The sequence below is a fragment of the Diabrotica virgifera genome, chromosome 4 (genome assembly GCF_917563875.1).
Source record: "Diabrotica virgifera virgifera chromosome 4, PGI_DIABVI_V3a".
In the NCBI taxonomy this organism is placed as follows: domain Eukaryota; kingdom Metazoa; phylum Arthropoda; class Insecta; order Coleoptera; family Chrysomelidae; genus Diabrotica; species Diabrotica virgifera.
This window is the reverse complement of record NC_065446.1, coordinates 38666818-38693917: the sequence shown is the minus strand read 5'-3', so window position 1 is coordinate 38693917 and position 27100 is coordinate 38666818. Positions and strand designations below refer to the sequence as shown.

The 27100-nt window shown below is 32.3% G+C and overlaps 1 protein-coding gene across 5 annotated transcripts in view; it reads left to right on the top strand.

Moving 5' to 3' along the window:
- LOC114324944 (nuclear receptor coactivator 2) overlaps nt 1-27100 on the top strand; it is a 394092-nt gene that overhangs the window by 228620 nt on the left and 138372 nt on the right. For all 5 annotated transcript variants that reach the window (XM_028272870.2, XM_028272868.2, XM_028272866.2 and 2 more), the window contains exons 4-5: nt 956-1671; nt 22243-22999. In XM_028272870.2, coding sequence (XP_028128671.1) covers nt 956-1671; nt 22243-22999 — 1473 coding nt within the window. The remainder of the gene's footprint in view (nt 1-955; nt 1672-22242; nt 23000-27100) is intronic.

Genomic DNA, 27100 nt, shown 5'->3' with positions numbered 1-27100 from the left:
ACATGGCGAAACTGTCTCTGTCTCGAGCTATTCTAAATAGGTGTTCTGCTTTCTTTATTCCTCTCCACTCCCGGATATTCTTCAACCAAGAGGCCTGCTTTCTACCAATTCCTCTGCGTCCTTCGATTTTACCCATCATAATAATTTGAAGAATATTATACCGGTCTCCCCGTACTACGTGTCATGTTACTACAAAATACCATGTATTTTGTTTTTGAACAGTTTATATTTAGGCCAAACTCTCTTCCCACTGTGTCAATGGCATTTAAAAGGTGTTGTAATCCATTCATATCATCACTTAAAATAACTGTATCGTCTGCATATCTGATTGTATTTATCAGAATTCCATTAACTTTCACACCCCATTAGAAATTATGCAGCGCTTCCTTAAATATTCTATCTAAATATAAATTGAATAACAGTGGGGACAGTATACAACCCTGTCTGACACCTCTTTGTATTTTGCATATTTCTGTTGATTTTCCATTTATGCAAGCTGTCGCTGTTTGACGCCAGTATAATTTTTCTATGATTCGTACATCTTGACTATCAACTCCTTTATCCTTTAATATTTTAATTAATTTGTGATGTTGAACTCGATCAAAGGCCTTCTCATAGTTAATAAATACAGCAAAGGCGTCTTTCCTTTGATCTCGGCATTTCTGCAATAACACATTTAGTTTTCGACGTTATCCTAGTTTATAGTTTAGTTTTGACGGCATCCATGTCATCATAATATTTCGTTTGTGGATCGAGGCTGACGGCCAGAATTTTAGTGGTTCAGAGAGAATCAAATATGGACTCTCTGAAGAGACTCTGAGTTGAAACTAGTTAGAACACTTTTGGCGCTCCCCGAACTAACTAAAATAAGACGGCTCTTGTTTCGATTCACAACGAAATTATTATTTATTATTAATATGTCTAATTTAAGATTAAATAAACTATTTTTTTTCAGGTTGAACATGTAACCGAGAACGTCTCCAATTACATAAAATTTACAAAAGACGACGTATTGGGCAGCAGCATTTATAATTTCATTCATCATGGGGACCACGCTAAATTCCATTCGAGCCTTCTGCCCATGACCATTGAATGGGGCAATGAACAGCAAGTAAACAGCAAATCAAAATCTATAGATATAAGGCTTCTGGTGAAGCCTCCCGATGACCTAGATAAAACCATAGAGGAAAAGCAACAAAGAGTCAGTAGTTACGAGTTGATGCATATATCTAGTACCCAATTAAAAGATCACTTATCGGTATCAGAAGAGGACGGAAGTGATAGTGGTCCGTGTTTGTTGTGTGTCGCGTCTAGGATTTCTCATAGGGACAAGGCTACTTGCAGTATAGAACAGTTTACTACGAAATTGGACATTACGGGAAAGGTTATTTGTGTAGATACTTCGGGTTTAACGGATACTTTGGCGCAGTACATCAAAAAGGAACTAAAAAATAGACCGTTGCGGGAATTGGTGCCGCAACAAGAGGTGCACAAAGTTACGGCACATCTTAGAGAAACTCTCAGTTTAGGACAGTCTTCTAGTCCAATCTATAGGTTACAAATCGGAGCGGATAGGTTGATACAAGTTCAAACTAAGTCAAAATTATTTAAAACCAATCCGCACGCTAACAACGATTCGGATTTTATTATGGCAACACACTCTGTGATTGGGTAAGTGAACACAATCTTATTGAATTAGTACTAATGACGAAAATTAAATTAGTTGGAATATTATGTGCGCCGCTCATTTTTACGGCGTTTAGCGTTTTTTTATTCTTGTGTCAGGAGTTTTTCAAAGTTTTTTATAAATTAAATGTATGAACTTGAACTTCATGTTTCTTGATTACACGTTAAACGTTGTAAATGGTCGCCCTTGTCGCATTATCGCCCAAATTATCTAGTGGTTACGACATTAAACTTGTGATTGAACAATCCGAGTTCATATCCCAGCCATCCAATTTTTTTTTCATTATAATTCTTTGTGTGCATCGAATGTAAACTAGATTTTCTATTCGGAATAGATTTTAAAAAAATATTGGGATAGCTGGCAAATGAACTCGGATTGCCTGATCAAATTTAGCGTTGTAACCAGTACAACTAAAACCATTTCGGCGATAATTGTTTAAATGGATTATACTTTTGGAGCTCGATAACTTCTAAACGGCTTAACCAATTTTGATCCCTAAACATGAGTTTGAAAGGTATTAACAAGTAGTGTCTGATGCATTCAAGGTAAAATATGATAACTAAAGGTATTATAGAATTTCGTAAGCTTGAAAAACCGTTTTTTTCCTATAGGAAATGGATTTGATCATACGTATGAGGCCTAAAACTTAAAAATTCGAAATACGAGGTACACATCGGTAGGCGCATCTCGAGCCCTCCTACATTCGTCGAGAAACCAAAATTTTTAAAGTTCAATTTTTCAGTTTTTCGGCCATACTGAGCCGTGATCCTGACCACTTAGGCACCATTTGAAAGCTTAACTCAATCGACCTAATCAACGATCAAATACCCCCAAAAAATATGCCGTGTTGTACCTACCCAGTCCTATAGCTGGCTTATGCCGCTTATGGGTGGTTTAAAGTCACAAACTACACCGGTTCTGAATCAGCCCAGACACCCTCTTAAACATAGACACCCTCTTGACCATCAAAAAAAAATCAGATCGGATTAACCTTTCCACACACATACCAACATACATAATATGTAATACAAACATTTCCCCTTTTTAAATATAAATTGAGTCAAATTTCTGAGCTCGGTAACTTTTGAATGATACAACCGATTTTCAAAATTAGACATGCGTTGGAAAGGTAATGATCAATACTATTAGAAGCCGTAGAGGTCGGACTAAAAATTTCGAAATTTTTGGGAGTTTTGGGGACGAGAACGAAAAATAGACTTCAAATGGGGAGGGCCATAAAACCCATACCCTTGTACCAAAATGGATGGTTGATATATCGATTAGCTGGTCTTTTCCTTGCGACTGTGATAACGAGATAATAACCAGGATTGAAATATCACGTAAGGCTTTTATGACCTGGAAACGAGTTTTATGTAACCGAAGCCCGTCGATGAATATTTGCAAGAAGGTCCTAAAATGTTACGTGTGGTCTATATTATTGTATGGTTGTGAGACATGAACGTTAAAAATTACAATGCTAAATAAATTAAAAGCATTCGAATTGTGGTGCTATCGACGAATCCTAAAGATATCGTGGGTTTCGCACACTTCCAATGAAGATGTTCTCCAAATGATGAATTCAGAACGTCTGCTCGTAAACATCATAAAGGGGAGAAAAACAGAATACTTCGACCATATAATTAGAGGACCTAAATACCATCTACTTCGCCTTATAATACAAGGAAAAGTGGAGGGAAAGAGATGGATTGGTTGAAAGAAACTTTCATGGTTGCGTAATATTAGACAATAGTGTGGTTCCACGGCAGAAGAATTATTTCGCACAGCAGCCGATAGAGAGAGGTTTCAGTAACTTGTAAACATGATGACGGCCAACGTCTTAATACAGACACGGCACCTGAATAAGAAGAAGAAGGTCTTTTCTCAAACTTTAAGATGGCATTTGGCCCCTTTTTTAATCCAGTCAGGAGTACTGAATCGAAAACTTCGCATATATAGTGTCGCATGTAAGGGGGTGTGCGCCACTGGCGAGAACTACTATTCTCTGGGATAAAAACAACGATTTTGCAGCTTAAAAAACGGAACAATCCCGTTTTCACGGGACGTTTGGTCACCCTAAATACCCACCTTTGCACCTTGTCCTCCCTACAGGTTTCAAACTTAACCGTTAAGTACCAACACCCCATCTCTCAGACGGCATAGCTTGTTGAAAGTGGGATATTTTCCTTCCTAGAAAATTTTGAAGCTTACCCGTTTATGACTTTTCAAGTTGGGTTGTTCTTTAGTAGTATTGAATTCGGCAATTTGCGGCAGGTTGTTATTCGAAAGATATTTAGACTCAAAGTGTGATTTCCGTCCAATAGACGGGGTGTTAGTGTTTGTACCCAGTTCGTCATTATACATAATGTGCCCCAGTTCGTCAAAAAACATAAAGTAAAGGAATAAAGACTATGAAAAAACTCTTGATTGATGGTTTCATGAGGTAGAAGACGACATAAGCAAAGTGAATCAATTTGTGATGAAAATGTTGCCACTGACTACCATTGCTACACTGTACTAAACTAAATATAGTACCTTTCAGTTTTTTTTGTTTTAACATTTTTTAAAAACCTTTTTTTTTCATTTTTCCAACTCTCTGTTTAACTCGATTATAAATTTTTATCAAGATTCTTGAATTTGTTTAATTTTTATTACACTTTTTTCAGGAGTAAAAAGGCACACAAGCAATCCTTTCATTCTTGTTATAATGTTTTTTATTTTAACCTTCCGATGACAAACCTTTTTTTGTTACACGGATGACCAAGGGGGGAAAAATGACCCCAGGTCAAAAATGACAATTAACAAAAAAATGAAGTTTTTTTTTTATTTTTTTTTTATTTTTATGGCATGGACTTTATGTCATTCAGCCAGTCACAACATGAGTATTAGTGTCATGTGTAGTGTGTATGTTGAGTAAGTGTCTTGTTACTTTGCAAAGTCGACGTCATTAGCGTAAAACTACTTGGAATTACACATAATAGACGGTATTTTACTAAACATCGTCTTCAGAATATATTTTTTATTCGTAAAATATAGGGAATTTTTTTTATTTCAAAATATGAGGATATCTAGAATGATATTAAAGTCAAATAAAAAAATAATGAGTTAAAAATTGAAAATACTTTTGAATTTATTAAAGAAAAACATACGCTGGGGTCAAAATTTCCCCCGCTTGGTCATCCGAAAGTTACAGAAAAACTAGATTAATTACTGTGTTTTTTAGATAATTAATCAATGCTTTCAGTAAGTCATTGAAATATTTTTTTGCATTAAAATATTTAACAAAAACAAAAATTACCACTAAAATGTTAAACTCGTCTGTCAGGCGGTTAGTTAGTGTTTACGTCATTGATTTAAGATGTTAGTACTTAAGAGTTAACATAATTTTCCACCCGGTATAAGCTCAAAAGAGAAGTTTGAGTGAACCTTTGCCAACAGTGTAAAAAGGTACCAAAGAAAAAATCTCAAATTATAAAAAAAAATTGTGGAATCCGTTAATCCCTTCACTAGAAAATCAACTATAAAAATGAGCATAATTTTTGGTGGTGCAAAACTTTTGTGGCTAAGTTTACCTATTATTTACTTACATTAGGGAGCGTTCAAGTATTACGTAACGCGATTTTTGAAGATTTTTAACCCCCCTCTCCCCAACCTGCGTTACGTAATACTTGAACGATCCCTTATTTTTTTTTCTCGTTGATTTCTTACTTTATTGTTAATAAAAATATAAAAGTGATTAATTCTGGATATATTTATAAGAAATTAGTTGAAAATACGTTATGTTGAAAATAAACAAATCTAATGTGTATTGTGTACTACTGGCATCATCCAAAAATATAATATATGTTCCCGCCACATTTCCGTAGTGGTTGTTAAGTTGATTTATTGACAGTTGTAGCAACATCGTTTAAGAGAATTAGGATCTCCATAAGTTAAACAGATGGTTTGAGTACGCCAGATGCCTCAAGTCAACAGATCTTAAATCAGTAAATCACGGATTTTACAAACGGTTATAGCTTATAATAGCTGCCATTCCGAAGGGTTCTATACCGCGGGATTTATATTGAGTAGCGGTGTGTAAAAGATCTTTACACTTTACATCCTGCCTTAATAGTGTTTGGGATGTTTTCAGTTACATACTCTTAATCAATAATTTATGTAATGTAAATTTTTCTGTATTGAATGATTCCCGATTCGTAAAAATGACAGCGCGTTGTTGCTAATCTCGCACATTTTCCCTAAAAATAATTTTTCCGGTATAATTTTCATAAAAATAATTGGACAATCAATTGGATGAACAAATTAATTATGGGGATATGTGCCAACTTTCGGCTCCAATGCTATTTAAATACATTCATTTTTTTCGAATCCTAAGAAACCTAATAAGTATTTTTGAAAAATTTAAACGCAGAATGAAAGATTACATCATTACCGAGGGTAAGTCCCTGAAAACTTCTATAATGTTAACAAAGTACAAAAAACTCGAAGAAGTACCACAAATTTTTTTTATTAAAATGGTCAAAATTGGACGCGTTTCGGCTCAGCAAGAGCCATCCATCATTAGCAAAAAGGTACAGGAACACAACATCAAGAACTGACCAAAACAGGAAGGAGGAAGAATCAACTAGTTTAAAAGATAGCACAAACATTCATCCGTATTTACTGTTAAGCGATTTTAACATTATATCATAATAAAACGGTAAATTGTGTAAGGACATCTTCATGTGGAGGAACCATCTTGTGAACAGCTCCGACCCCTCTTCGTGGTCTTAATCGTTTGTGGATCTTCGCTGCCTGTACGATTTGACTTCATCTACTTCGGTTCATCATATCTTCTTGTATTCCCGTTGCATTTAAATCTTGGTACCCCTAGTTGAGGGCAAGAAAAAGTACCCTGTTTGTGACACTGGCCCCTCCAGGCAAATGAAAGCAGTTGTCAGCAGGTTCAGATAATAGAACAAGTCATGGAGTTTAAATATCTAGGCATCACACTATCTAGCTAAGGAAAGCTCGAAACAGAAAGTGGAAGATCAAGTGAATAAATGCAAAGAGTTGCAGGTTGCTGAATGAAACAATATGGAGAAATAACAATATCGGAAAAGGCAGAATTTAAAAAAAAGACCACGAAAACGATGGAATGCCAACTTACTGGAGGCACATTAAAAAACGGACAGAGTTATGTCTACACAAATAGAAGAATAATTGTAGTTTAGTCTCATATAAAATAATAAACAAAGTACATATTACAAAACTATCATCCTGTCAAGATAACAAATTTGAAGAAATTTAAAGCACTTACACAGTATACGAGTATGGTGCGGACTGATAGCTAATAACTATGAAGTATTCGTCATATAATTTCACATCCGAAATGACAAGAAAAGTCTGATAAAACTGCCCTCTCCGAGCCTTATCATTATTTAGTCACTATTCGCCTTATCTCCACTTATGACTGCTATCGCAGCCATCGACAATTTATTTTTGAATTAGCCACAGTCGTAGAACGTTTATTTTATGAATTTTGCGCTAGGTTAATTCGCCGTGTTCATCTTATAATATACATACACAAGTTCACAGTTTGGTTTTGTTGTAATATACCAGTTGATGTTGGTTTATCTAGTGTTGTACGTTCGTAATTTAGTTTCAAGGTGTGATTTTATATTTTGGTGTACGAGTAGAGGAACTTCTTGTAAAAGGCAATTGGAATTTTAATTTGACTTAGTAAGTTCTTACATATTTTAAAAACTGCATATATAACCGTGTTTAAATGTATTATTCAAACACTCTGAGTAAAATTGGTTTATGTAATATGTTGAAAGTTTAAGTGGATGTATTTGTTATCTATTCATGTAAAAATAGACTTAAAATTTATAGGTATGGTATATCGAGAGTGAAATATAAAAATAATAACGTTCTGAAATTGTTTTCTTATGGCATGTCCAAGACGTCCAACAAGTTAGCAGAACACAGTTATTATTATACCATAATTAGGTGTAAAAAAATGCAAATTTAATGTTCCCACAAAAAATGTATGATTAGGCGAATGAAGCCTTATGTTTCGCAGTCATATCCCAACCACACACACACAACAAAAAATGTATTGCTCTTTTGTTAAAAAAATTATGGCCTGTTCTGCCAACTTGATTTCAAGCTAGCAGAAGAGTAGTTCAAAAATTGATAAACTATTTTATAATTTAATATCAGAGTACTCTCTGAATTAAATGCAAATTTAATGTTCCAAAAAAAAAGTTATTGCTCTTTTTTTTTTAAAGTTATCGCATGTTCTGTCAACTTGATTTCAAGCTCAAAACTTGATTTCAAGTTCAAAAATTGATAAACCATTTATAATTGAATACCAGAGTATTCTCTGAATTGAATTAAATGCAAATTTAATGTTCCAAGAAAAAAATTATTGCTTTTTTTTTAAAAAAGTTATCGCATGCTCTTCCAACTTGATATCAAGCTAGCAGAACAGTAGTTCAAAAATTGATAAACCATTTATAATTGAATACCAGAGTATTCTCTGAATTAAATGCAAATTTAATGTTCCAAGAAAAAATTTATTGCTCTTTTTTTAAAAAAGTTATCGCATGCTCTGCCACTGCCAACTTGCTTTCAAGCTCAAAACTTGATTTCAAGTTCAAAAATTGATAAACCATTTATAATTGAATACCAGAGTATTCTCTGAATTGAACTAAATGCAAATTGAATGTTCCAAGGAAAAAATTATTGCTTTTTTTTTAAGTTATCGCATGTTCTACCAACTTGATATCAAGCTAGCAGAACAGTAGTTCAAAAGTTGATAAACCATTTATAATTGAATACCAGAGTACTCTCTGAACTAAATGCAAATTTAATGTTCCAAGAAAAAAATTATTGCTTTTTTTTTTAAAAGTTATCTCGTGCTCTTCCAACTTGATATCAAGCTAGCAGAACAGTAGTTCAAAAATTGATAAACCATTTATAATTGAATACCAGAGTATTCTCTGAATTAAATGCAAATTTAATGTTCCAAGAAAAAATTTATTGCTCTTTTTTTAAAAAAGTTATCGCATGCTCTGCCACTGCCAACTTGCTTTCAAGCTCAAAACTTGATTTCAAGTTCAAAAATTGATAAACCATTTATAATTGAATACCAGAGTATTCTCTGAATTGAACTAAAGTTGTAGTAGTAGTTGAGACACGAGTAGTAGTTGAGACACGATCGAAGCAACATCGAATCTCTTTAATAACCGAATCAACGTATTAATATTTGATATTTGTTGTGATTTCTTTTTACTAGTCTAAAAAGTGATTTGCAATTAGTGTTTTGGAACAGGTATATTAGAATTTTTAATTGCTTGCTAATTACAAGAATTCATAAAGTAAGGTAACACATTCCAGTCTGTTTTTGTTTCTTGTTGTTTTTTAAAGTATTTGGAGGAACATAAGCGTATCGTTAGCTGTATTTTCGGAAATATGCCGTCAAATTTAATATGTTCTTGCTGCAGCAAATCATACAAACCAAATTTAATGTTAAAATGCTCTGTGTGTACTAAAGTATTTAGACATACTTGTGTTAACATTAGTGCAAATGAGCTTGAACTGATTAATGATGAAGAGAAGGGATGTGACTGGTCTTGCATAAATTGTAGACAAATTGGTAATCAGATTAAGGACTTAAAATCATTAATTCTCTCACTTCAGGCTGAAATACAAGCTCTAAAAAATGATAACCAGATTTTGAAATCTTCTTCGAACCCACTAGAAATGGAAGAAATAATACAAGAAATCAACGAACGAAATAAAAGAAAACGAAATGTTATTTTCTTTGGTGTGCCGGAACAGGATCAACAACTATCTGAGGATCATCGTAAGATTAGCGATAAGTCTGAAGTTCAAAAAATAATCTCAAGCGTAAGTCCTAATGTGAATACTGCCAACATTAAGCTCTTCAGACTTGGGCAAGTTAACCAAGGGCGAATCCGACCAATTAAGGTCATATTAGATGATGAAAATGATGTATTTGCTTTAATACGGCAAGCTAAATTTCTAAGAAATGGGAACTACAAAAATGTGTCAATGTCATTTGATCGAACTAGAAATCAAATTAATTATTACAACAATGTAAAGGTTGAACTAAACAACATGAATGCGAGTGGAAATGGATCTTTCAAAATCAAGTATATGAATGGTATACCCAAGGTAGTGCCTTTAAACCAATAGAGCCCGACAGTGTTGTAGGATGTGAACTTATATGTTATTACCAAAATGTACGTGGTCTTAACTCTAAAGTTTCAGAGTTTTATACTAGTGTAAGTGAGGGTGAATATGACATTATTGCTTTAAGTGAGACCTGGTTGAACAATGATGTGTCCAGTCTAGAGTTGTTTCCTGATCAATACGATGTGTATAGAAAGGATCGAAAATTTGATGTTGTAGATAAAACCACTGGGGGAGGCGTCTTATTAGCGCTGAAGACGGAGATTAAATCGTCTGTTATCGATGTATCCACATACGATCTACAGTTTCCCCTAATCGATATGTTAGCTGTAAAATGTTGTGTTGGTTATAGAAAATTTTATGTTTTAGTTCTTTATATTATTGATAAGTTAAGTTCTGAAGACTTCGAATACTTTTTTGAATGTTTAGAACAACTGGATATATTTAATGAAACCATTGTTATATTAGGTGACTTCAATGTACCCAAGTTTGTAGATCAAAGCAGATTAGATAAAAAAACATCAACTGTATTAGATTTTTTAAGTTTATTTAATTTAGTTCAATACAATGATGTGCCTAATAACTTAGGTCGTTTGTTGGATTTAGTAATGTCATCAGAGAAATGTGATATTATTCATGATAATTCTTCACTGGTTAAAGAAGATGGTCATCATCCTGCACTTATGATAAAGATTAATAATTTGGGAAAAAAGGAAATTAGGTTTTTACCAAATTCTAATTCGAAAATGTATAATTTTCGGAAAGCAAATTTCACTTCTCTGTATTCTGAACTATTACAAACTAATTGGGACTTTTTAGATAATTACGATGATGTAAATATAGCATTAAAGCAATTTTATAATATATTGTATACAATAGTTGATAGATATGTTCCGGTATACAAAAATTATAAACATAAGTATCCAAATTGGTATCACTCAGATATTATTAAAAATATTAAACTCAAAGCCAAAAACCGTCAAAAGTATAGAAAAACAGGAAACGAAATATATCACATAGAATTTAAAAGATTGCGCAAAGTTATTAAACAGCAAATTAAAACTGCATATAACAATTACATTGAAAACATTCAAGACAGTATTACCATTGAAACAAAATCATTTTGGTCTTATGTACATACTAAAAATAAGTCATCGCGAATTCCAGGTGAAATGTGCTATGAGGGAAATACTTTTGATAATCCCCAGGATATTGTCAACGCTTTTAAAACATTTTTTGAAAAAGTATATGTATCTACTGACAATAATGAACCAGAGGACATCAGCGTTCAGGGTTTTAATTTACCAACCATTAATTTTTTGAAATTTGAAGAAAATGAAATTCTGGAAGCTTTTAAAAGATTAAAAAATAAAATGACGACTGGTCCAGATAAGATTCCAGCATTTCTAGTTAAAGATTGTACACGAATATTTGTCAAACCGCTTCAAAAACTGTTTAACTTGTCTTTGGAAACTGGAAAATATCCTGAAATATGGAAAGAGTCAAAAGTATGTCCTATATTTAAAAATGGAGTTAAATCTGATATATCTAATTACAGACCTGTCTCTCTGTTGTGTAACTTCTCAAAGATTTTCGAGATTGTTCTGTATAATCGTATATATCCGTGTGTTCGCGGCTATATTGCACCTTTTCAACACGGATTCATAGATAAACGATCTACCGTCACAAACCTGGTAGTGATGACACAATTTATTTCTGAAGTATTAGATGAACAAGGACAAATTGATGTCGTATATACAGATTTCTCGAAGGCATTTGATAAGGTGGTTCATCCGTATTTATTATCCAAGTTATCAAATTTAGGATTTTCTGTTAATTTAATTAAATTCTTTGGTAGTTATTTAATAGGAAGGAGACAGTACGTATTCTATAATGGCTTTAAGTCAGATTTAATTCTGTCTAAGTCTGGTGTTCCGCAAGGCTCCAATCTAGGACCGTTATTATTTTTACTTTATATTAATGATTTGTTTCAAGAAATTAACTGTAAAAAATTGTGTTTTGCGGACGACTTGAAAATTTTCTGTAAGATCGACACTATTGGCGATTGTTTAGAACTTCAGCGTAACTTAACTGCTATTGATACATGGTGTACTAATAACAAACTACTATTAAATTCTGCAAAATGTAAAGTAGTGAGTTTTTGCAGGAAATTGACGACAGTTAACTTTAACTATATAATTCAGAACTCTGTTTTGGAAAAATGTAATAGCCTCAGAGACTTAGGTGTCATTTTTGACTGCAAGTTAACTTTCAATTTGCATATTGAACAAAAAGTTTCTGAAGCTATGAGAATGTACGGTTTCATTATTAGGAATTGCAGAAACTTCACCAACATAACACCAATAAAATTATTATACTATTCTCTAGTACGTCCAAAATTAGAATATTGCAGTTTAGTTTGGTATCCTATATATAATTGTTATACAAAAGATATTGAAAAAGTACAGAGAAAACTTATAATAAAATATCTGATATTTAAAATTGATGGAATCTATCCTAACCGTGGATGTGATAATAATACATTATGTTGTAGAGTTGACATGGTTAGTTTAGAATTAAGGAGAGAAATTAGTTCATTAACATTTTTGTATAAATTATTACATAACAGTATTGACTGTAGTGATTTATTAGCACAAATTAATTTCAACGTTCCTCGAGTTATATCTAGATCAAACGTTTTATTTAAGTGTCCAAGAGCAAGAACAAATATATTAGTTAAATCGCCTCTTTTTGTCATGTGTAAGAATTATAATAGTATTTGCAATCATTGTGATATTTTTTCGTGCTCACTTAATGATTTGTTAAAAATGGCTTCTCTTTACTTAGATTAGGTCTCTACTATTACTTTGTAGATGTTATACTAATGAATTATGTGATTTTTTTTTCTGTATTTGTCCTATAAATGGGAAACTGTTGGGCAATAAAGCTATTATTATTATTATTATTATTATTATTAAATGCAAATTGAATGTTCCAAGGAAAAAATTATTGCTTTTTTTTAAGTTATCGCATGTTCTACCAACTTGATATCAAGCTAGCAGAACAGTAGTTCAAAAGTTGATAAACCATTTATAATTGAATACCAGAGTACTCTCTGAACTAAATGCAAATTTAATGTTCCAAGAAAAAAATTATTGCTTTTTTTTTAAAAAGTTATCTCGTGCTCTTCCAACTTGATATCAAGCTAGCAGAACAGTAGTTCAAAAATTGATAAACCATTTATAATTGAATACCAGAGTATTCTCTGAATTAAATGCAAATTTAATGTTCCAAGAAAAAATTTATTGCTCTTTTTTTAAAAAAGTTATCGCATGCTCTGCCACTGCCAACTTGCTTTAAAGCTGAAAACTTGATTTCAAGTTCAAAAATTGATAAACCATTTATAATTGAATACCAGAGTATTCTCTGAATTGAACTAAATGCAAATAGAATGTTCCAAGGAAAAAATTATTGCTTTTTTTTAAGTTATCGCATGTTCTACCAACTTGATATCAAGCTAGCAGAACAGTAGTTCAAAAGTTGATAAACCATTTATAATTGAATACCATAGTACTCTCTGAACTAAATGCAAATTTAATGTTCCAAGAAAAAATTGATTGCTCTTTTTTTTTTTAAAGTTATTGCATGCTCTGCCAACTTGATTTCAAGCTAGCAGAACAGTAGTTCAAACATTGATAAACCGTTTATAATAAAGACAGTAAAGAGTACTGCCTGAATTAAATACAAATTTAATGTTCCATGAAAAAATTTATTGCTTTTTTAACTTGCTTTTATTGCTTTTTAACTTTAAAGTTATGACAAGTTCTGCCAACTTGATTTCAAGCTAGCAGAACAATAGTTCGAAAATTGATAAACCATTTATTGTAATTGAATACCATAGTATTCTCTGAATTAAATGCAAATTTATTGTTCCAAGAAAATTTATTGCTCTTTTTTTAAGTTATCGCATGTTCTGCCAACTTGATTTTAAGCTCAAAACTTGATTTCAAGTTCAAAAATTGATAAACCATTTATAATTGAATACCAGAGTATTCTCTGAATTGAATTAAATGCAAATTTAATGTTCCAAGAAAAAAACTATTCCTTTTTTTTAAGTTATCGCATGCTCTGCCAACTTGATTTTAAGCTAGCAGAACAGTAGTTCAAAAATTGATAACCGTGTAAAGGCTCCCTGACATGTTCTGCCAACTTGATTTCAAGCTAGCAGAACAGTAATTCAAAAATTGATAAACCATTTGTAATTGAATACCATAGTATTCTCTGAATTAAATGCAAATTTATTGTTCCAAGAAAAAATTTATTGCCCTTTTTTTTACGTTATGACATGTTCTGCCAACTTGATTTCAAGCTAGCAGAACAGTAATTCAAAAATGTGATAAATCATTTATAATTGAATGCCAAAGTATTCTCTGAATTAAATGCAAATTTATTGTCCCAAGAAAAAATTTATTGCTCTTTTTTTTTTTAAGTTGTGACATGTTCTGCCAACTTGATTTCAAGCTAGCAGAACAGTAGTTTAAAAATTGATAAACCATTTATAATTGAATGCCAAAGTACTCTCTGAATTAAATGAAAATTTATTGTTCCAAGAAAAAATTTATTGCTCCTTTTTTTGAAAAGTTATCGCATGTTCTGCCAACTTGATTTCAAGCCTAGTTACTGTCATTATTAATCTCAACAAAGTCATTGAGGTATTATTAAAATACAAAAGTGAAATAGTGTTACCGAGTGATAAAGTTGTAATGCAACACACGATGTCTGGGAAAAGGTCAAGAGTTGGAAAAAAAGCCAAAATCCTACATTCATATGTGTGCAGCAACACAGATTTTGTGTGGGATTTGTTGAATGATAGAGAAAAACGCACAAGTAAAGACATACGAACATATTTACAAAAATACGCATGTACGAGTACCTACCGAAGATAATGTGAATTGCAGTGATTCAGAGTCTTCCAATCATGGAAGTGAAACATAAGACATGTAACAATTTCAATGAAAATGACTTTGTTTGAGAAACCTTGTCATGAAGGAAACCTATAAAGGTCGTGAGGTGCTAAGGTTGGAGCCGGGTGTGTGGAAATATGAAATATCTGAGCAATATTTTTTTTCTTGGAAAATTAAATTTGCATTTTCTTCAGAAAATACCCTGTTTATCATTATCAATTTTTGAACTACTGTTCTGCTAGCTTGAAGTCACGTTGGCAGAACATGCCATAACTTTTTTTTAAATAGCAATAAATGTTTTGTTGGAACATTAAATTTGCAAAATCAAACAGATGAAATAGAGAATGTGGAAAAATCCCCTTACGAACAATTCACACATCCACCATTTCGGGCTGGGAAAATTTTTTCGAATAGAATCAAAGATCCAAACACCAGTTCTTAGAAATGTGTTTCGCCCTCTTCAACCTCTCTGGGCTCATCAGTAAAGATGGGAGGTTGAATATCTTTAGACATATGATGTTTGGATCTTTTCTTGATTTTTTGATTCTATTCGAAAAAATTTTCAAAACTCGAAATGGTGGATGTGTGAATTGTTCGTAAGGGGATTTTTCCACATTCTCTATTTCATCTGTTTGATTTCGTATGAGTGGTCGTCAAACCATTAACCTTGGATCTTTTGATCACTGAGTGTGTTTCAATGATCTACATATGTTATTAAATTTGCATTTTATTTACACTTAATTATGGTATAATAATAACTGTGTTCTGCTGACTTTGTTCTGCTAACTTGATGGACGTATGTTCAAGTTAAATATTGTGTTTATATAGGATTAGGATTAGACAGTTGATTGTATTGACAATTAGTAGTTACTTGAGGACACTTTGACCTTTGACCCCTGATGACATGCCTTGATACACAAATAAACGTCAAAACATGTCAGGGTAGTAGCTGAACTACATATTTACAGTAAAACTTTGTCTATTTGCCAACAGGTGGCGCTACAAGTAAATACGAAAATTTATTTAATTATTTTAATATAATCTAAATAAGCCATTGAAAATGTATTCACTATAAATTATAAAAATACAAATTCGTCAGACTACATTCGTTGCTTTAGACTACAGTTCATTTATTACACTTACCGTGTTGTTGTAGGCATACCGTGATGTTGTAGGCAACAACCATGCTTTGGCTGAAAGATCTGAGGGTGGATGTTTTATACTCTATGGTACATTAAATTCTGATTATTCTATGTGTTTCAGCATTATTTCTATGTACTTTATGCTGTTCTGTGTCTGGGAGTGTTAGTATTGTGTGTTGCATATGTATTGTGTATGATAGAAGATGTGCATCTCACATTTTCCCATCCGCTATTGTTGTTATACTCTTGTTGTTCACTTCTTCTTTAAGTATTGGTAACCAAAGCTAGCTGCATTCTCCTGATGGGTTTGCTACACATGTTTCTTCATTTAGTACGATGAGGGCTGTTTCGGAGGGAACGTAAAGCCGTCGGTCCCGGCTGCGTAAGTAGTCCTTAACACTAAAAACCTGAGCCAAAAGGTTACAAGAGTGGAAGATGTACAGCTGGTTCCAAAAAAAACTGATACGACTCTTAAAGCGTATTTTGTAGAAAATTGAGCAGTGTATTTTGAAGGATAAACACTTATTATTTACATACTGTCATTGTCACTGCCAAATCTTAAAATTTGTCAGATTATTTCATTCATAGGAGATTCTGACCAATAGAAAGCCACAGAAATCTGAATTAAATCGATAATTTTTGATAATCTCCCGTCGTTAAGTATATTACATCAGATGCCCTTCGTTGCTACGAAAAAATACATTCAGTGACATTAATGACAATTAATGTTTTAAAAAATTATAAAAGTGATGACTTTCAATCGTCAAATATTTATAAAAATTGTGTTTAATGGTACTTACATAAATAAATTACAATAAAATTTTGGTTTTGAACAGTTTTATTCATGAAATAATCGCAACAAATTGCACTCGACCTCTGAAATTAATGTTGGGGCCGTGCAAGTTCGGCAAAGCGATCCCTATTTCTACGCTCTGCAACTTTATTCGCACTTTTAATTGTATTGTCCAATTATATTAGTCCTGGTTACTGGATAATTGTCGATGCCACAGCCCAAAAAATAATAAGAAGAAAAAATAAGATTCAGGTTATGTTATCAGAACATAAACAATTGTATGTAGTAAATAAAATTAGTTATTAAAATGCAGTACTGCAAGCAAAATACAATTAATTAAATTTACCTTTATATAATAATTGCATATCATATCAATATTGTGGAGCAATATATAATTTTTCTGCTTCAATGACAGAAGGTATGAAATATACGTCAATTTGACAATTTCAATTGACAATATGAATTATTTAAGATAGTTGCAATATTTCCCCGCGACTCGCGCACGGTCGTTTCTCGTTTCCATTCCAAGTATTCTTTTTCTCATGATCATCTTTCAGTGCGTCACAGTTTTTCGATTTCTCTCTAACGCATTAAATTGTACGTGACAGAAAAAAAGGCACGTCTGTGAATACTTTGGTAATTATTCTAGTTTGGTGATTATTCTAGTTGTCGATAGATGGCGCCATAATCAAAAAATAATTATTTATTAAATAAAATAATACTATTATCAATATAATCTGTACAATTTATAAGACTATACAAATGAAAGAAAATACCATTTTATAAATGCAATAGACACAATTGATTTGGTTTTATTCCAAATTGAAAATAAAATTTGACAACTGTCAGATTTAACTAAAATGTCACGTTAGAATAAATGTCATAAATGTGTATTATCACGGACTTACCTTTTTTTCTATAATTTGTGACGCACTGAAAAATGTTCATGAAAAGGAGAATACTTGCACACTTCGAATAGAATTTTTGCTCTCGTGACACTTTGACATAATTTCACTCGCCTTCGGCTCGTGAAATTAAAACTGTCAAAGTGTCACTCGGGAAAAATTCAATAATCTCAGAGCTCTTGTGCAATTACTACTGATAACTTATTCTGTTCAACCTCAAAAAATGGCTCCACATGCTGGCAAAGAACTAAAATCAAGAATTGTAACGAAATTAGAAGATGGTTGGTCACTATCTGCCGTAGCGAACCATTTTAACGTAAGCAGAACAACTATTTTTAATATTAATAAAAGATGGAGAGAACAAGAAACTCTCGAAAGAAAGCAAGGTTTGGGAAGAGCTCTCTGAAGAAGACAATTTCATAGTTCCTTTCACGCAGATGGACCGAAGACTACAAGCTGTTATCACTGCTGATGAAGATATTACAACATATTAATTTTATTTTTACATACTTAAATTTAGTATAGTTTTGGTCTTCCAGATCCTCGCTTTCTTTCGAGAGTTTCTTGTTCCCTCCATTTTTTATTAATAGAAAAACTGTGGTTCTGCTTATGTTAAAATGTTTTGCTGCCTCTGATAGTGCCCAGTTATCTTCTAATTTGGTTACAATTCTTGCTTTAATATACATATTGTTGAGTTAAGTCGTTTGTTTTATTCCTTAATAATAATATGGCGAATGGATTTAGTGTCCGCAGTCATATAAACCCAAATAAACAACAAAAATGATAACAAAACCCTATTTTATGTAAAAACTATCATTTATATACTCTTTATAAAATGTAGAAATTCAAAATAATATAAAAATTTAGACTTTAATAATTATTACAATTTATGAATTAACATATATGTAACCAGTTGTTTGTTTGTTTATTTTAACTGACTTTGACAGTCTGTTATAATAAATATAATAACGAGCGATCCACAATTATTGGGATCAAAGCTAGCCGTGCAAAAAATTACGTATGTCATGTTTTAATCTGAATTTATATCATTGGTTTATCAATTAATTTTGATTAACATTATAAAACATAAAAAAATCAGTCAAAGCCTAACACAGAACCTTAATCAGAAATAAAAAGAATTAACAAAATTATAAGTAACAATAATAAATAAAATCAAACAAACTACATAACCTAACTTTTCTTGTTTACTTGACGTACACTGCAAAGTTGACGTAAACTGGAAAGTATATCTGAATTAAGAATAGACATGCACTGTATACGCTGTGAGCTTCGCTGGTGTCGCTCCTAGCGGTTACTAATTCAACTTTTACCGGTAATTTTTAAATTTATTATTTAATTGTTATCGCTTAATATTTACAACGCAAAAAAGTAATTAAATTGTAATCGATTTTTTTAAGATTTTTCTAATCATTTTGACGTTCTGTTGATAAAATATCAATTTCCTACTTCGGATACTTTGACAATAATCGTGTAGATGGCGCTAAGATTATAATAGATTATTTATAATTAGATATTACGGAACATTAAAAAAACTTAAATTCGGTATTTAAAACGTAAGTATATTTAAGGTAAAAATATATACCACAGCTTTGACCAACTAATATTGTTTATAATTAATGTTTTTAATTTTAATTTTAAATTAATCACTTTGACATTTATGTCAAATTTCCGGTAAACGTTTACAAACTTGTCACTACTGGCGTTCGCGAATTTGTAAATATCCCCTCTACGTACGAGCTCACAGCGTATAGCTATGTCTGTCGTTCAAAGCCACCTATAGTGACAATAATTTTGGATCACACGTTATAATTTCAGACCAATCAAATACACTGCTCAAAATAATCAAATCTTACTAAGAGTCGTATCAGTTTTTTTAGGAACCAGCTGTACAATTATTGGTCAGTTGGCTGCAGTTTGACCGGTTATAATTTCAAAAGCTTTCTGAAAAAACATTTTTTTCGAGTCTTTTAATGCATCCTTTAATCGGATGCTAAGTTCTAACGTTTATCCTAACACTGTAGATATTATATTTTATGTAGTGGTCTAAGACACGATATAAGGTCGATCTGCACCGATCTGTTTATTGGATAAAAATTATTTAAAGTGTAATTTAGTATGCCAACAATTATAAAAAACAAGGGGTGCCCGATATAATTTTGTTCTGACAATAATTAATTATCGAATTAAAAAATGGCTTTTTTTATAAATTCTAAAAATGATTTTTTGATCCGAGCAGATATTTTAGATTTTTTTGGTCATTCTAAACAAAAAAGGTCTTTTGTAACTTCTCTCTTAAGTTAATCGATTTCGAGTTATAAACAATTTAAAACTGAAAAAAGAACGAAAGATGACGATTTTCAAGGCTCAAAAACATAGTAAAAAATATAATTTTTGAAATTACGCAACACCTGAATTCAAGTTCAAACATTATCCTATCAGTTCTTGATAACTATTTTGGACTTATTTCCTTTTGAAACATTGTTTTTTAGTTGTTAATGCAGCACGATCGTTTTCCGTCTTCCCATAAGGAGACTTCCTCATTAACAATTATTAAAAAAATATATTTTAGAATAAAACATGGCCAAAATTTTTATCGGGACATGAGATAGAAGAAGATTTAAACCTGAATTTAGGTACTTGATGATTACAAAAATAATAGTTTTTACTTCTGTTTTTGAGCCTTGAAAATCGTCATTTTTTTTTAGTTTTAAATCTAAGATATAGTTCTTAGCTGATTAGAGCTACATGCTACAATGCTACATTTTAAATCAAATTTAACAATGTCTAAGTGTTTGTCAACTGTATTAACTGGAAAATAATAAATATGTATATCAAAACAAAAATAAGTTATTATTAATTCGCACCTATTGGACATGAGTCCAGTGGCGACGCGTGACTTTTTCTAAAGTGTTACCAAAACCAGATGCAAAAAATCTTATTTAAAAAAATGAAGATATGGCTAAATGTATATACATATAGCTTCAATAATATCATTTTGTATATCACTTGAAACTCTCGAAAAAACAGTTGATGTTTCTAGATGTTGGCAAAATTTTTGATCTTTTTTGGCAATTAATGTTAACAATTCCCTGTAATTGCCTCGAATGTCAGAGCCGTCGCCCTCAAAATGACCACGAAACGCTAATTCTTGTTCGGCCAAAAAACATACGGTACATATCTATTATAAGTGAGCTAAGGATATACATCTATCTACACCTATCTATTTTTTTAACAAACTCATTATATGTTTAGCAATATTTGCTTTAAATGCTTGGTTAAGAGAACTTTTGATTCTTGTTTTGCCAAACTGAATCAAATTGGGTATACATCTTACATGTAGGTAACGGAGAAATTTCATGTCTCTTTTTTAAAACTCTAAAACTATTTAAATCGTGAACCTGGTCCACCCATTTTTCTGTAAAAACCAGAAGACATGGCCAACAATACAGTCTATTTTTCTTACAACCACATAACCAAGGATTTTCACTGTACCAACTAAATTTAAAATATCGAGCTAATTTTTTAAATTCCTTTTTTAAATTGTTTAAAATAGGTCTTTCATTTTCAATAATCTCATTTTATTTTTCAATCAGAATTACTTTTCAAGTAGTTGATCGATTACGCAGCGACACTCATCCATGGTGAACTGCACGCACACTTTTTATTATAGGTACTGTTAGCAAATTTAAATCTGGTAACAGCCCTACTGATATACACAGCGCGCTTACGCCCATCGCTCCTTCAAAATTTTCACACTAGCCGGTCCCGAGTCGCCCGAGCGACAGCGAGATAACCGCATTCATTGTCACCACAAATGAGACTGGTAACAGAATATAATAAAGTGCAACTGAGTCACACAAACTCGCCAATATTTTCGTGTGTCTGGCTATTTACTGAATTAGGTACTATTAACACATAATATAATAATATATTTCTGTTGGTAAAAATATAGATAAATGGAATTATTCATCGTCATAAAATACATATTTATTTGCAAGATTTTTAACTGTTACCAATGGTAACAGTGGTTACATGGACGCTTCGCCAGTGCATGAGTCTATTTATAGGTTGTAAATTATCAGTTAGACGGTCAGACGGCTCAGTCGGCTGAGGCGCAGTCGATCGACAAGTTTAGTGGATTTGCGATCGAGGTTTGAGCCCCAGCCTGGTCATTTGAAATTAATAAAAAGGCCAACGTAGTAGTATAAAATTCAATAGAATCTACGACTTGGTATGGAATAAACTGGTTTCTGATCGACCTATGGACTAGTATGGACGAGCAGTACGGCAAGGGATAAGGGCTTGCGGCTTGATGATACTCATCCATAGATCCCTACCGAAGGGCGTTGACGCCTAATAACGGTATATAATATAAATTATCAGTTATAAAATAATCCAATTCTTACAATTTCTGTGAGTTTTACTTCTAAATACTACTTAATATAGAACTAGATAGAACTAGTAGAACTTAGTATAGAAGTATGTAGATAGAACTAGTAGATTTAGTAAACCTATGTTTTTTTTGTTCCAGCGAAAACGATCTTGTCGGAACAGAATCGGTCAGTGGTACCAGCAATTCCTCAAGCACGGGCGTAGGAGGACCCTTGATGCCTAGTGTAGTCAACGGAAACCGCAATGGTCCACCCATTAGTTCAGGTAGCGAAAATTCTAACAACACTCTTCTAAATTCAAGCTCCACTTATCAAACCTTTCATCTTGACAACGAATTCAACTTTGATATATTCCCTTCATCCACTTGGGAACTGGAATCTACTAATTGGCCTGAAGGCAGGCCAGATTCGCGTACAAGTGTGACTCCTACACCTCGTCCGCCCAGCAATCCCTCCTACAGCAATGCTCCCACTGTGGTGCAGTCTTCCCCTTTTTCCTCCCAACCCAGCCCAACTGTTCCGAATCCCCCTACTCCTGTGGCTACCAATCCCTACAACACGGGAACAGGAAATTTCTTTAATTCTATGAACGACCAAGGATTTTCTATGGATGAGCAGAAAGATACCAAAGCCAACGTTTTGGAAGAATCGGCTATGATGGCTGAACCTAATAAGTTACGAAAATTGCTTACCAAACCTCAAAATAACAATAACGAGAACGATGATAAAAATAAAGATCGGATATTAAAAGAATTGCTGAACCAGCAAGACGAAGAGAGTATACGAAACGATAACCGGGGCAGTCCAAGAGGAATGATGAATAGAGCGTCCATACCTGGGCCTTCTGAACAGCCAAAGACTTCGAGCTCATCAACTGGAAACGACATGTTAAGAAAGGTAAGTTGCCAATCTAGTTTTAATGTAGTCTTGCTCTGAAAATGAACATTTACTTTGAAAAATCTATAACAGCGGTTCTCAATATTTTTGAATCATGTTACTCATGTACCACCAAATATTTTTTATTATAAAAATGTATAAACATTTTCAATTTCTTTGCAACACGAAAATGCAGCAGCTGCATAATACTTTGGTTAAATCGGAGAGTGCAGGAAGAGTCTATACAGGTTTCGGAGGTCTTTTCCCCCTCATCAGTAGTCCCATATCCTCTTCTCTCCTATTTCTCCAGGTATCACACTTTGGGCCTTTCCGAATTGCAAAGAAAGAAATGTCACGGATGAACTAGAGCCATCTACCAAAAAACAAAATAAGTTATCAATCGAAGTAGCACAGAAAACGACAATAAATATCGTTCCCATACCACCAGATTGACAACAGGTGGAATACTTTCTTTGGTTACAACCTCCCGAGATTTTCAAAATTTATAAATCAAACAGGATGCCGAGGAAATTAAGATGAGAGAATTTTAAATAATTCAAAACTCATCTGCTAAGCGTGGTAAAAGTTCCAACAAGAAAGATTCCTTAATACTGCTACAAAAGAGTAAATGAATTAAAAATGTATAAACATTTTCAATGTCTTTTCAACACGAACATGCAGCAGCTGCATAATACTCTGGTTAAATCGGAGAGTGCAGGAAGAGTCTATACGGGTTTCGGAAGTCTTTTCCCCCTCATCAGTAGTCCCGTATCTTCTTCCTTTTTATTATTTTTGGTACCATCTAACTGAAATACCTATCTAGCTAGGTGATCTAATTAACTATAATAGTGGTGCTGATTTTGGCTGTTTTTGCGTTTTGTGTACGACCTCAAATAATGATATGTACCACAGATTGAGAACCGCTGATCTAGAAAAAAAGTTTGACAATATAAACTTTTATTAAAACGTTTTTATATACTTGGCTTGATCTTTGTCACTATATCCGCAAATTTTGTAATCCATTTTAAAACAGTTCTATGCTACCTAGGCACCTGAAATTTTCAGAATAGCTTAGAACTAGCTAACAATGCAATATTTAACTGTTATTATGTGGATAAATCGATTTTTTTAATTTCAAACTATTTTAAATATCTGACTAATAGCCAGGTCAAGGAACACAAAATTTTACGAAAACCTGCAAAAAACTAATGGAAGGATGGAAATTTGGGAATAGGTAGTTGAAATTGTCTATTATTGTATAAGAAAAAGTTTACAATTCTACATCCCCTCCATTTTACAAAAATTGGAAAATACGGTGTGAAAAAATTTTTCTCGGGGGTGAAAAAAAATACGTTCAAAATAGGTCCGGAATTGGATTTAATGACTAATTCTAAGCAACTTTTGCTCTATAGAGTTTTTTTACAAAGTCAATACTTTTCGAGTTATTTGCTAGTGAATATGTTCATTTTTAACAAAAAAAAAACATGTTTTTGGACGGTTTTTCGGAGATAACTCAAAAAATAAGTATTTTAGCGAAAAAAATATTGTATAAGTACATGTACAGGGTGTCCAGAAACTCTACCGACAAACGAAGACAGGAGATTCCTCAGATAATTTTAAGACAATTTAGCCTAATTCACCTAGTCCGAAAATGCTTCCTAAGGGATCTAGAGCTCTTTGAAGATGGCGTCATGTAATTAGTTTTTCTTAAATACCTCCAGAACGCTTCTATTTAGAAAAACGAAAATTTGTATACATATTTACTTTCCTGAAATGAATCGATTCCATCCATTGCGAATTTCTAGTACAGGTCATAGGCGTCCGTTTTGGGTAGGGCAACGGTTATTTTATCGCCTAACTTTTTTGTCTTTAATTTTTAAGCATTTTTGACTCTGAATTATTAAATTGTGAGTTATTCTAGTACTAAAAGGTACTCTTAGTTTAAGTCGATAGGATACACCGTTTTCTAGAAAAATCGATTTGAAAATTTTTCGTTCCTTGAATTTAAAAAAAAAAGATTAAAAAAAAACTATTTAGAAAGATGAAAACTGGTACATTTATTTATATTCCAGAGATTAATTGATTTCATTCATGGCGAATTTCTAGTACCGGTCATAGGCGTCCGTTTTGGGTAGGTCAACAGTTATTTATAGCATAACTTTGTCTTTAATTTTTAAGTATTTTTGACACTAGATTATTCAATTATGAGATATTCGAGTACTAAAAGTTACTCTTGCTTTAAGTTGGTAAAATACATCGTTTTTTTTAAATTATTTTTAACTTTTTTTTTCAAATTCCCAAAACTAAAAACTTTCAAATCGATTTTTCTAGAAAACGGTGTATCCTACCGACTTAAAGTAAGAGTACCTTTTAGTACTAGAATACCTCACAATTTAATAATCCAGTATCAAAAATGCTTAAAAGTTGAAGACAAAAAAGTTATGCGATAAAATAACCGTTGCCCTACCCAAAACGGACGCCTATGACCGGTACTAGAAATTCGCAATGGATGGAATCGATTCATTTCAGGAAAGTAAATATGTATACAAATTTTCGTTTTTCTAAATAGAATCGTTCTGGAGGTATTTAAGAAAAACTAATTACATGGCCCCATCTTCAAAGAGCTCTAGCTCCCTTAGGAAGCATTTTCGGACTAGGTGAATTGGGTTAAATTGTCTTAAAATTATCTGAGGAATCTCCTGTCTTCGTTTGTCGGTAGAGTTTCTGGACACCCTGTATAGTAAAAATATAGCTTATAAAAAATTGAAAAAAATGGTGTATGCGTGAGGTCTGCAGACACAGTAGAAGCAGAGTTGCAGCTAATGAAAAGTAGGTTCTTCTTCGTCAAATTCCAAATCGGATATTTCAATGTGAAATAACCAACAACGGAGCACTTTTCTGGGAAAATTCATTATAACTTTTTTAAAGTGTTTAAAAGAAGGTTTATTTTTGTTTAAAAAAAAACTTCTAATATTAAAAGTAAGTGAGTTACGCTCAAAATATTGTTGGTCCCTTTTATGTTTTGGTAAAAAAATGGCGAAAATCACCCCCTAATTAGCTTCTCAAATAAAATTAATCGTTACCGGTTTACAAGTTACTTTATTTATGTATTATTTATATTATCTATAAGTTTCATTGGTTTAAAGTGCTCAGTTTTGAAAAAAAATGGGGTTTAAAATAAAACATTTTCATTTACTTAAAGAAATAGGAATTGTTTATGGAATTAACTTAAAAATTATTAGTAATACCAAAAATCTCAGAGTTTTGCTTTTCTGAATATTTTTGATTTTTTGTTTTCTTGTTAGACAAAAATTGGTTATGCTAGGGCTGTTCCAAATTTGCCTATACTCGTGAGTAGTTACTCGCTCAAGCCATTTTAACTACATCTTTTTCAAAAAGAAGCACTTTGAACCGATGAAACTTACAGATCATATAAATAATACATAGACAAAGTAACTTGTGAAGTGGTAATGATAAATTTTATTTGTGATGCTAATTAGGGGGTGATTTTCGTGATTTTCTTACCAAAAAATAAAAGGGCCTAGTCAGTATTTTGAGCCTAACTTACTTACTTTTAATGTTACAAGTTTAAAAAAAAAAACCTTTAAAAAAGTGACATTTAAAAAAGAACATTTAAAAAAGTTAAAATGAATTTTCCCCGAAAAGTGCTTCGTATTTGGGTTATTTCACATTGAAATATTCGATTTGAAATTTGACGAAGAAGAACCTACTTTTCATTAGCTGAAACTCTGCTTCTACTGGGTCTACAAAGCTCATATATACACCATTTTTTTAAATTTTTTATGAGCTATATTTTTGCTAAAAATATTTTTTCGCTAAAATACTTACTTTTTGAGTTATCTCCGAAAAACAGTTCAAAAACATGTTTTATTTTGTTAAACATGAACATACTCACTCGCAAATAACTCGAAAAGTATTGACTTAGTGAAAAAACTCTATAGAACAAAAGTTGTTTAGAATTAGTCATTTTATCCAATTCCGGTCTTATTTTGAATGTATTTTTTTCATCTTCAAGAGGGGGCATTCTCCTCCATTTTTGTAAAATGGAGGGGATGTAGAATTGTCAACTTTTTCTTATATAGAGTGTCCCAAAAGTAGTGG